The sequence below is a fragment of the Atractosteus spatula genome, chromosome 3 (genome assembly GCF_055471065.1).
Source record: "Atractosteus spatula isolate fAtrSpa1 chromosome 3, fAtrSpa1.hap1, whole genome shotgun sequence".
In the NCBI taxonomy this organism is placed as follows: Eukaryota; Metazoa; Chordata; class Actinopteri; order Semionotiformes; family Lepisosteidae; genus Atractosteus; species Atractosteus spatula.
In genome coordinates this window covers 23,865,343-23,878,298 of record NC_142708.1, presented here as the reverse complement: position 1 = coordinate 23,878,298, position 12,956 = coordinate 23,865,343, and the positions used below count along the sequence as shown (strand labels likewise).

Sequence of the window (12,956 nt, the reverse complement as noted above, 5' to 3'; positions counted from 1 at the left end):
TTAAGCAGTTTTAATTATGTATTTTTCAGTTGCACATGAGAGTTTGCTCATACAAAGACTCAGGCAGCTTGTTGAGAACAAGAAAGGCAGGAATCATGCTGTTTTTAATGCTTGTTGAAATTATAATTAGAAAACCATCTTTTCACAAAAAACCTAGCGATATGCAGTGCATGCTTCTGCGTGATTAAGTCCAAACGCATAAAATCAAGCGGGTATACATTAAAGCACTAAAAACATGCATTTCCCTCTCCTTTTCAACATTGAATTACTTGTTTATTTCTTGTGTAAACAGGGCTATATGACCTCTGCATGTTATTCTAAAGGACCACCCTTTCCATTTTAAACAGTCTTTGCTAAAAATGAGATTCTTCAGAACCAATTAAAAACTAGATTTGTGGAAATCTGCCAGTGTGGTTGGTGTATATTTTGTGACATTACCCAATGTCTGTAATCCAGTACTACAAAGTAATGAAAATGTACAAATAGTGTATACTTATATAAAATAGTGCTAATAATTGAGATGTAATAAGTGATGCCTCGTGTTTCAAAATTGAACATTATTCAAAGTAAGGTGAATTTAAAAGCTCTATCTGCATGTTCATTTCAGTCATGAAAAGAAGCTGTTATTCATTTACATATATACTATGCTATATTTAAAAAAATACGTATTTTAACTCTCATTAGGTCCTCATACAGTATGTAGGCTTTCTCAGGTAGTGAACTCTTTTTTTAACAGTCTAAATGGGTGATTTTTAGCTACAGGGGAATGATAAATGCAACGTCTTTGTGATGCAGATCTGTAATGCAGAGAGACTGTAGGGCAAGCTGTTATGAACCCATTTTTTAAAAAAGTATATTGAATTTTTCTAAATCCCCTTTCGTCTGGTAAGAAGGGGAAGATAAGCTTAGTGGCCTCTGAATGCTAGCTTTGATAAGAGACGCAGATGACAGCCTATGTAAATCTTTTTTTGATAAAGGCAAGTTCCTCTTGGTTGCTTTCTCTGCCTGTGGAAGCAAATGAGAAGATGGACTCTGGTCATTCTCAGCCTTTAAGCACCACTGACTAGTGCACAGCATATGCTGGCTGCCTGCCAAGCAAAAGCAATTATGTGTAATAATAGCAAAATTAAGAGGTGAGTGTTGCTGTTTTACAGCAGGACGTGGCGAAAACCCATTTCCTTCTGTCAGCTGTATCTCGATTACACACTAAAAAAACAATTTCCTGTGGGGCTTTACTTGAGGTCACTGAAACCAAAAAGGAGGAAGAAGACAGACCGCAGCCTTTGAAAATGGAATGAGAATAAAGTGTAAATCTTAAAGACGGGCCACTTCTGTATATTCCAGCTGTAACTGTCTTTTGTTTGTTTCTGACTCACAGGTGTCCTTGTGGTGAATGTGACTTGGAGGAATAAAACCTATGTGGGGACACTATTGGATTGCACAAAGCATGACTGGGCTCCTCCCAGGTAACCAGATATCATCATCAAAAAATAATTTTTCCTTGAGGATTTTTTTTTCTATTATTAAGAGTGATGTTTTTTCCAGCACATTAGTTGATGCCAATTTTTGTGTACTTTTATCTAGTACTTCAGCAAATTGTTTATTTCATTTAAGATCAATTGTTAAGGTATTAATTTGTTATTCTACATATAAACATTTGTAGAACAAAATCTTGTCACAAATGCACAGGGTGCTTTAAACAGTCTGTTTTTCTTAATGTCTTATAAATGAGACACTTACAGAAGATTGCCAAATATAAAAAAAAGATTGTATAAATACCACTACATACTGTAATTTATCATTTGTCATGCAAAGGGTCATTCATCACATTATTGTGCATTAGGTCCATTAAAATTGTTCTTGTGTATGTTTGGCTTTGTGTTTTAGAGTAGCCATAACTGGCCATAAGAAAGACAATGGTGGATGCCAAGCTCACAAAACAAAGGAGATACTGAGTGAATCCAATATTATAGAATTAAAGAGCTTGAGCAAATAGCAATACAGAAGCAGTTACAGGGTGCTGTAAGACATTTCAGGTCTTCATTAATTGAAACATTTATTAAACACAATCAAGCCACATCTTCTAACCCATCTATAATTTATAAGGCAGCATTTGGGTGTAGAATGTGTACATACCTGTTAAATTGATTGTTGTTTGAGAGTTACACACAAAGATCTGACATAGGATCAGATTGAGTGTGCAGTGGCCTCTTGGTTTTCTTCATTTATATTTTTTTCTGATAGCCAGCGCTGCCTTGGTATATAAAATTCCTTCATAAAAGTACGTGTCCTGCATTTTTTCATGTTTTGTTCAAAATGTTTTCAAAAAGCAGTACCCGCAAATACAACTACCTCACGTTTTATGAGAATATCCTTAGTATATTTGAATTTAATTTTTCTCTAATGTTCAGGCTGAGATGCTGTCTTTTCATGTTAAGAATTTGCTTTTTTTTTAATTGAATCCCCGGTTATTTGTTGTCATATACACATCGAGTCTGGAATCATATAAAGTGTTTTTTTCACATCTTCACTCACCTGCCAAACTTCAAGCCATTTGTCTTTTGACATTTCTCGGGCTATGCAGCCTTGTGCAGTAGGTGTAGTGCTATTTGGAAGAGCAACTCACAAGACAGCAGGTTCCTAGGAGTTAAATGGGATGCTGTTTCACATGCCAAGAGAGCTTTGGCTGACTAATGGGATCGCCCAGTTGTGCGCTACTACTTTGGGAATTCCAGTTACGGTCAGCTAGCGACATAACCCAGGCTGAAACCTGCAATTTTTGCTCATTCGGCATTCAGGCAATCTATTTTACCAGTTAAGCCACTTGGGAGCCCTCTTGATTTGCATGCAGTACTGAAAATATGTCTAACTCCATTTAACGAAAATGGAAGTGTAATCACATGGATAAATCTAACACATTTTTTGTTTGCCTCTAGGTTTTGTGAATCCCCGACAAGTGACCTTGACATGCGTGGTGGCCGGGGTAGAGGAAAGCGAGCAAGATCAGTTGTTGCTAATGCTCCTGGTATTGAACCCAGTTTTGCGGAGGCCAGAGGTCTGCAGCACAAGAACCGCGGTGGGGGTGCCAATGGCAAAGGAAGGCGGGGAAGTCTGAACTCTAGCAGTGGCCGTAGGACACCTCCAAATTGCACTCTGGAGGAAATCAAGGCAAGCCCGACAGCTAATAACAAACGTAAAAATAAGCCATCTATGGAGCTAGATCTAAATTCAAGCTCAGAGGACACTAAGTCTGGAAAGCGAGTTAGGACAAATTCAAGGAGTACTCCTACCACTCCTCAAGGAAAGTCTGAGGGTTCTTTTTTGGACCAAGGCTGCTCATCTCCGGTGCTAATAGACTGTCCACATCCTAACTGCAACAAAAAGTACAAGCACATCAATGGGTTGCGCTACCACCAAGCACATGCACACTTAGACCCAGAAAATAAACTGGAGTTTGAGCCAGAGAGTGAAGACAAAATTTCTGACTGTGAAGAGTCCCTGGGAAACGTGGCTTTGGAATGTACAGATACAAGCTTTGGGTCTTTAAAGGGACCAAATTCTCCTGGGAATTTGGGCACAGCAGGGACACCAAAGGGAAAAAGGGAAATGCTAAGTAATGGCCAGAGCCCTGTGATGAACTCTAAAATGGGCAGGAGTTCTGGCAAAAAGAAAGGACATATACACGATATGAATAACCTGCCCATCATCTCTAATATGACTGTGGCTTTAGAAAATTGTGTGGTCTCAGATGGTAGCTCGGTTTCTGAGATGCCAAAGCTGGAAGCTGAGGGTATAATTGATAAGAAGGGTGTGTGTGAGAAAGACAAGGGGAAAAAAGCAAACAATGGGAAAGTGGATAAATCTCTATCCAAGCCCAAAACTACCAGGCCTATAGCACCAGCCCCTCCTCCACCTCAGCTGATAGCAATTCCAACAGCTACCTTTACAGCCACCACCACTGGAACAATTCCAGGCCTTCCCTCTCTGACAACTACGGTTGTCCAGGCAACACCAAAGAGTCCTCCTTTGAAGCCCATTCAACCAAAGCCTACAATTATGGGAGAACCAAGCACAGTAAACCCAGCTCTTGCCTCTCTTAAAGACAAGAAGAAAAAAGAAAAGCGCAAGTTGAAAGATAAAGAGTGCAAAGAGGCTGGGAGCCCCAAGATGGACAGTAAGCTTGCAAAGATAGAGGACTCAAAGAGTGCTGGGAAGGAGTTACCCGGTCATTTTTTAAAAGAACACTTGAACAAAAATGAGGTGCTACCAAATGGTCTTTCTGAGTCTCAGGAGAGTCGAATGGCCAGCATTAAAGCTGAGGCCGATAAGGTTTACACGTTTACAGACAATGCGCCCAGCCCTTCAATAGGGAGCTCCTCTAGACTGGAATGTGGTACACTTGTAAATGGACAATCTCCCATGACCCCATTACATGTCTTAATGCAAAATGGAAGTGATGGCACTGGCACCAAGACAAATAGTCCAGCGTACTCAGATATCTCAGATGCTGCTGATGATGGTGGATCTGACAGTCGTTCTGAAGGAGTAAGGTCCAAAGCTAGTTCACCCTCAGAGATCAATTCTAACAAGGAAAGTGTTGTCAAGAGCCTTCCTGCTACACCTGCCCAAGCAGCTCCAGGAAAAGAGTCACATTCTCCTTATTACCATGGATATGACCCTTATTATTCCCCTAATTACATGCACTCTGGACAGCCCAGTACTCCTGCATCTGGAAATGGTAGCAATTCCCAAGGGAACAAGTCCAAAAAGGAGGGTTCAGAGGAAGAGGGTGAAAAGAAAGAAAAGGCAGAGGCTTTAGCTTTGGATGCTAAAAAGAATGAAATGATCAATTCAAATTTACAGGCCCAGCACCAATCAGTGATCACACAGAGGCATCCTGCACTTGCTCAGTCACTTTACTATGGACAATATCCCTATGGGCTTTACATGGACCAGAAGTCATTAATGGCCTCTAACACTTACAGACAACAATATGAGAAGTATTATGAGGATCAGCGACTTGCGGAGCAAAAAATGACCCAAGGAAATCGAGAAGGAGAGCGGAAAGGAGACCTTCCACAGAAAGAACAATCAAAAGAAGACATTAAACAGAAGACAATCCCATCAGCAACAGTATCAAAAGCTCCACCCACCCCAGATTCCAACAAAAACTGTAACAGCAAATGTGGGCCTGGGATACCTGCCAAAACAGAAGAATCTGGGAAGCAACAGATTCTGACAAATCAGCAACAGCATCTTCAGTCAGCCAAGCAAATGGAAAACCATCAGCTTATCAAAGAGGCTGTAGAAATGAAATCTGTTATGGATTCAATGAAGCAGACTGGAGTGGATCCTACATTACGGTTTAAGCAGGTAAGCATTTACCTTCTGTTAGAACCAGACATTCCTCGATATAGATTGCATGTTCATAGTTCAGAGGTATACCACAAAATGTGTAGCACGTTATTTAGAATTTTAGTATGTATAATTTTAACATTAACAAAGCTACCTTGAAGTAATTCAAAAAAGTGGATAAAGGCAGAGCCCATGATTTTTAGGATTGCCATATATGACATGGAAACTGGATATTAAAAAAAGAAATGTCATGCAGTCGTTTATTGGGAGTATTGTGGATGGGAAGTTAATTTTGGAGTACTAATTCTTTTGACAGATTACATGAGACTTAGGCAATACTGTAACTATTCTGTTGCTCGATGCTGATTTTATGTGCCATGATTTCACATTGAAGAAATCAGTCTCAATGGCAAAATTATTTCAGAATAATGTTTTAAACACAGAAGGGGCTACAGTGATTTCTTTGTGTTTGGAGGAAAATGGTCTTTTGCTGCATGTTTTTGTAATCTGTTTTTTTTTTTTCCATTTGTGCTGCTGCTGAAGTAATGTTGGGAATTAAATGGTGCCTTTGATTAACATTTAAATATAATCTTATTACTGCTATAAGCAATTTATGAGGAGCATTATTTGTCTCTTTATAACCAAATAGTGCTGTGAAAAGGTTTGAAAATCTTATTATAGCCCCAAGCAGTGGTACCAAAGTCATCTTATGATTTTAATAAGGAATTTAAATTGAATTTTCATGAGAAGAGGTCCAACATCAGCAGATAATACCCAGTTGTGTACTGTGCTTAGACAAAGCTCTTGATATAAGGATATTGTGTACTTGGGCAGTTTAAAATACGTGTTCTATAATTGCTAAACTGTGATTGTTATTAGGAAATTGTTCTGTGCAGCAGTGGTTTATATAAAGTGCATTTTATGATTTTATGTTTTATGCCATATGCTTTTGTATTTTTGAATCAACTATCTGCCTCTTACATATTTCTGTAGAACCAACAATTTAAAAAGATAGATTGTTGAACATTAACAATTTTGTTATTGTTAAAGGTACAACCCTTGGAACCCTAAAGTCCCCTGTAACATGGGACTGTAACCTCTTTCAAAAGTATACTTTTACCAATCTTTGGATTTTAATAGTTTGTTTTCATCAAACTGATGGTCTCAAAAAAAAATTTAGGATATTGTTTTTTTGAGGAATTAAATCAGATGCGACTCCTGACCAAAACCTTTGATTTTCATTCAGGAGTCAGAGTCCCGATCTTGGCACCATTATCCATATCAGGCCAAATACATGGAGCAGCAAAAACCAGAAGAGCTCGAAAAAAAGGCCAAAGATGACTGTCCCAGTAAGGCTGGAGGAAAAGATATCTCTGGCCTCAACCTTACAGTCTCAATGACCACTGTCAAGGATGAACCCAAGGACCTTAAAAGGCAGGACTCCCACTTGGGCTCTGTAGAGGACTCGAAGAAATCCGATGAGCGTGGGACACCCGTCAGTGGAAAGGACTCACGGAATGCTCGGGTTGCCGTGTCCTCGCCTATGAGCCAACACCAGTCCTACATTCAGTACCAGCATGCCTATCCTTATTTGCAGATGTATGATCCCAACCACCCAGCTTACAGAGCTGTGTCCCCTGTCCTGATGCACAGTTACCCTGGTAAGCACCCAAATGAAAATTAGCAGACTGAATGCTGTTGCCTACAAGTACCTAATACTTCAGCAGTTTGTTGCTACCTCAATGTTGTTGAATGTACAATCATGACCTTTAGGTCAAAATTTAAAAAAGTTATTATAAATCTGCTCCTACAGGTTTTGACTATGGCCTAAGATTCTTGCTCTATAAAACAACTGTTTTGGGGTTATAGGTTTAGATTTTAGACATACAACTATGGAAGAGGGTATTCCTGTTTGTACTTAATTGAGATGCTCACTGTGTAATGGTCCATTTTCCTGTCTGTTTCTTAAACATGTTTTAAATTATGAAGGAAATCATAATATTGCTTATTTAGTCTGTGTAGCATTTATGTGGTCTAAACTTTAATGGCACTTAAGGCCAATTTAATTGATCCTGTTCAAAACTGTGGACCTGTGGGGCTGATTTTAATCTGTCAATTTCCTTTTGGCCGTGACACTTAGAAATTGAAACCAATAAGTGTATTGCAGTGCTCAGCGTGACCCAGAATAGAGAACACGCATTACAAACAGTGTAAAATGTTTAAATAAAACCACAAATACTGTGCTTTTTTAATGCTTTTCTATTTGTCTATATCACATGAAGAGATGTGATGTTAAACAGGCTCTACTTAAGAAGAGGGTGAATTATTTTGTATTTTATTATTAGATACATTACAGTCCTTGTTAGGGTTTTGTGTATCTGCACAGATTAATGTAATCAATACTTGGATTAAATTACAGTCTGTTTTTTCAGGTTTCCATTACCCTATCTATGGGAAGATGGCAGGCAGGGATGAGGTGGAGAAAACAAATACTAGTCCAAGTATAAGCACTAAACCTGCTTCTGAGTCAAAAGCACTTGACTTGCTGCAACAGCATGCCAATCAGTACCGCACTAAATCTCCTGGGGTGAGTGTAACCAGACTTTTCGTTTTCCTTCTAATACTGCTCTTTTTATTATAGTGTGGGCAGGTATAAAGCTGCAGCTCGCATCAGTTTCCTTAATTCCTACCTTGTTAAATGGAGTTAGTGTCAGTCTTGTGTCACAACATGAAGATAAGAGCTAAAGGCCTTAGACATGGGAAATTTTCATTTTTAACTGCACTCTGTCATTTAAACCAGCTATCTTCCAATTTTTTTAAAAAAGATTTTTAATAGTCTTGACCAATTGGCAATAGGGGAAAAGAATATATTCTGACTGAAATTATGGTATTGCAAGTTTTATAATAAAGATGGCAAACTTGTAAACACCTTAATTTTTTATGAGCCAGTCAGATTTTAAAGTTATTACTAATAAAATAGAAATAAAAGAAACTGGGATATTTTCCCTTCATCACCAGCTCCTGTGCTTCATGGAAAATTGTCCTGCTCTTTTGTTTTGCTGATCAAAGCCTTCTTGCAGTCCTCACTCCTGTAATTATGTGCTTATCTTGTAACTTACCATGTTGATCTCTGAAACCACCAGCAACACCTCCCTATCCCCCTCCCCCTCCTCCACTTAAGTGTACAACGCATATCCCCCAAATTCAAGTAGACAATGAAACCATAGTCAGTGGGTGGTTTACAGTACCCTCCCTCATTCTAAGAAAAGAGCCTCAGGCACAAGGAATGCAACTGGAGTAGGAGTTACACAGATCATTTTGTGACATTGTTCAAAAGATATGCATTTGTATGAAGCTGGACCTTTTAACAATGCAAAACGCTGCTAAATGTTGTCTGGCTGTTAGACCCACTCGCCCCCCAAAGACGCACCACACCTTTATTTTCTTAACTGTTCTGAATGTAAGTAATTCGACTAGCATTGGAAAAAGTGACCAATTTTGATTTTCTCTCCAGCCTGCAGAGAAGGGTCCTCCTGAACGGGAGAGGGAAACAGAGCGAGAGAGGGATCGCCATTCTCCATTTGCCAGACATCTTCACACACATCATCACACACACCTAGGAATGGGCTATCCCCTAATACCTGGGCAGTATGATCCATACCCAGGTAAGGGCAAGGGCTGCTTTCGGTTTTTAAATTAAGACATGCAGTGGGAAACAAACTATAACATACCCTCATATGAAAATGGGAAAAAAGAATAATTTTATATTTTGATTATCACAGCACACAAACAAATTCAGTGATCACACTTAAAAATAGATATGAATGTCTTCAGATTATATTAGACCATTATTTGAGTCATGGCTGTAGAAAATAATTCTTAAAAGCTGAAATAATATTAAGATCCCATCTTTTCCTCCGTGGGAATTTCATGTAGCTAAAGTCCCTTGATAAAAAATAACTATCTCATATATGTAACTGTTAGTTATGCTTACATTAGGCTGTAATTGTTGTCAGAATTGTATGGTGTCATAATCGATCATTACAGTTTCTGTCTCCTGGGCATAAAAGAGTGTTGATAGTGCACTATGTAATGAATACATCCCACAGGCTTTTTATCAAAGCCTTACACTCAATCCAAAGACATGCTGACCAGCAGCCCTGTCTCAGAATTGAAGGAGACTTCTAGATTTTATTTTTAACAGATAATTAGAGGAAGGTGCAATTAATTCCCATTTATGTGACTAGGTAAGGGGGAGGGGGATGATAGATAAGCCTCCTAAAACAAACACTGTGGATTACCAGGATAAGGAAGTTTGTCAGGGTCTTGCTAGGGGAAGGCGGCAATTTTCTAGGCTTGCTCTTTGATATTTGTGAATTTGCACACTTAAGAGTTGTAAGGATATTAACCAGGAGCCCATTTTCCCTCCCTGCAGGTTTGACCTCAGCAGCCCTTGTAGCCAGTCAGCAGGTGGCTGCTCAGGCTTCTGCATCTGGCATATTTCCTACACAAAGGAGGTAAATACCCTACTCATCTATTTTATTCTGAGGCCAGATTTGGTCAGAGGGAGGAGGAGTGATTTGATTTCATTATTACAAATTAATTTGCATATGTGATATATGATTATCCTTCGCAGCTTCATTTGTAAATTATTTGGCAAATTCATAGGAGCCCATAATACTGCTACTGTAGTGTACATTATCAAAGCATTTTGATTATTCCTAGCATTCATATCAATAGGTTAATTTTGTTATATTTGAAACTCATAAGTTTGTACTTCTAAATCACTTTTAAATAAACTTGAATTCATGTGACATCAGACAGTATTCAGAATTACCATGTAATGTAGTATTAACATAAACATTTGTGTTATTCCTTTTTTGCAGGGAATGATTGGAAGACTTGTACATAAGAGACATGTGACTGGATCACATGAAGATACACTTTAAATATAGACATCAGTTCCATGGTGTTATTGATTGCCTTGATGGCAGGCAAAAAAAAAAGTAATTTCATTTTTTTTAATTCAAGATTTTATAAGAGTTACCAATGTTGCTGTAATTAAACTTTTGTTGAAATATATATTCTTAACTCTTTATTTTATAACAGTAACCAGGCTCACACATGCAGGATCAGCTGCTAGTGGCAACCAGAGAAAAGGAAGTGTGTTTGCCACAAAATAGCCACTTTGTTAAAAAAATGTATAGAAAAAATATTGTTCTGTATTGGTGTGCCTGAACGTATGTAATATTGTAATATTCCTTACATGCCCTCAGAGAGGCTAGCTGTTAAAGTGACACCTTGGTACAATGTAAATGTGTACTATCTAGTGGCTCCTTGGCTTTGTATTATTTAAAATTGCATTTGTATAAATTTGACTGTATTCATCTGTTTGTTAATGTGTCTTGTGAAGAATCTTCATTTTGAGGGCTCTGGGTGCCAGTACCATAAAACTGTGGTGTATATACTGTATAGATTTTAAATGGCAGATTATAATGAGTTTATGTAAAGTATCTAGTTTTTTTATGACTTTGAATGGCAGTTTACCCCAATAGCCTGCATAGCTGAAGACATTTGTGATTGTTCTATTACTTGAATAGTCCTGCGGTCTTTTAAATGTTTACAATTATCAACATTTAGGAAGAGACTTTAATGTCGTTGCCTGGTTACTTGTTTCATGCTGTAATCTAGTTAATTTTATGTAAAGTGTATATTGAATGCTTTCTTTTTTATACCTGCCTTAAAAAATAATTTGGCAATCAGAATAAAATAAGTTGTTTTTTGTAAATCAGCCTAGTTTTGTGTTTTTTTTGGTGCGAAATACGAGATTACACAATTTGGGAATGTGGACCATTTTATCTTGTTTTTATTCTGTCATTTCCTTTTGACATTTAATATTTTAGACATAATAATCCTATTTTCTTATGACTCTTGGCAGGCTTGTGCTGAAATCTAGATGCAGAGATACAATGCAGTGTGTTTTTTTATCATTCCCAGAAGTGTATCAAGTTAACATTTGTTTTGACTTAATAAAGAACAACATAACTTGATTTATTTCTTAGAACTTCCTTTTACTTCTAGCATTTTTAATTGTTTAGTAGATTAAATTGACCATTTTTTCAGAACTTTACAGTGGTTTGTTTGACTGATATTCTACATAAGCTGTTAAAATCGCAGAAAATCAATGGTGCAATACATGAGATACAGTATTTTAGATGTAAATCTAAATGTAAAGGCAACATACTGTAAGTGCTACATTATTGTATCTTTTCATTCTGTTCCATCTGGAAAAATCTGAAAAGGAAATTTCCTGAGATGGCATCCATCAAAAAAATGCTTCAAAGAATTAAAGTGAATTGTATTTTGTTGCATTACAGTTGACTTTGGTATAAGTTCTGCTGTTTTTGTTTTGAGAATTTACTGTACGTTATGTAAAATCCAGTTAAGACTATATTTTGACAGAATTACTACTTTGTTGAAATCAAAGACCAATTCCACTATTTGCTCATAGTAATACTGCCATAATTCATGGGGCCTGATACATTATATTCGAATTATGAGATGATAATACACTGACAACTGTGTCATTTCCAAATGTAAAGGTTAGAAGACAAGAAAAGCCATTCAGCCCATCTGGGTCATTTTGGTTGCCAAAAGCTCATTGATTTGTGGAGCTGATCCAGTTAGTTTTTGAAATCAGGGTATCGGCTTCAACAACATGGCTGAGTGGCTTGTTCCAGATTCTCAACCCTTTGTGTAAAAAATACTTCATGCTATTTTAGATTTAGAAGCACTTCTGTGTTGTTTCAGTTTAAGTCTTCTGATTTGTTTTTCATTGGTGACTCTGAAGATGTCCGTCTATTGCTTTGACATTGTCAATGTTTTTGAGGATCTTTAGTATTTCAATCATATTTTTAACCTTAAAGCATATTTTTCTTTTCATTTAAAGGTATATACATTTCAAAATGACACAAGACAAGTTGTAGAAAATTCTAGTGAGACTTCTTATTTCTCAATCACAGTCCACCAGTACACTATATCAGTGTTTTGTCAAAGAGAACCAGATGTTATAGTGTGCACATTACTGCAAAAATTCAGGCTACCAATAAAATAGTTTTTTGGTAGCCATTACCAATGGGCTAATGGAGCAGAAATCTCCCTGGCTGCCACTATGGGTCTTTAAGACCCCACAGCAGTCAAAGTTACAGAAAATAAAATACAAGCTATATAAAAATTTTGTCTTATATAAGTATTGTAAACATACATTGGATTTTCTCCATAGTTAACACCTAAATATTTGACTGTGTTGTGAAAATGGTTTAATACAAATGTAGTCAAAAGTAACTATTTCCTATTAAATACAGTGCCTTCTAAAAAGATTGGGTCAGCAAATGCAGTCTGTCTCAAGATGAAACTAGGGACTAATGATTTCAGCAGCAGAATGAGTTGAAGATTACAGAAATACATGGTCTACTTTTGTAGAAGGGAATGCTTCAGTACTTATTGGGTGGTGCTTCACCAATGCAATGACTCAAAACATAGGGCAAATGCAACCAAGGAGTTCAGTGGGAAGAAAAAATATTAGTTTGCCAATAGTTGTA

General features: G+C 37.4%; 1 protein-coding gene across 2 annotated transcripts in view; it reads left to right on the top strand.

Moving 5' to 3' along the window:
• The window catches only part of znf608 (zinc finger protein 608), a 49,900-nt gene extending 38,757 nt beyond the window's left edge, over positions 1-11,143 (top strand). For both annotated transcript variants that reach the window (XM_088912004.1, XM_088912002.1), the window contains 7 exons: positions 1,379-1,466; positions 2,937-5,373; positions 6,602-7,016; positions 7,788-7,942; positions 8,870-9,020; positions 9,791-9,872; positions 10,242-11,143. In XM_088912004.1, the coding sequence (XP_088768130.1) occupies positions 1,379-1,466; positions 2,937-5,373; positions 6,602-7,016; positions 7,788-7,942; positions 8,870-9,020; positions 9,791-9,872; positions 10,242-10,248 (3,335 nt within the window). In that variant the 3' untranslated portion in view covers positions 10,249-11,143. The remainder of the gene's footprint in view (positions 1-1,378; positions 1,467-2,936; positions 5,374-6,601; positions 7,017-7,787; positions 7,943-8,869; positions 9,021-9,790; positions 9,873-10,241) is intronic.
• Positions 11,144-12,956: the final 1,813 nt, after the last annotated feature.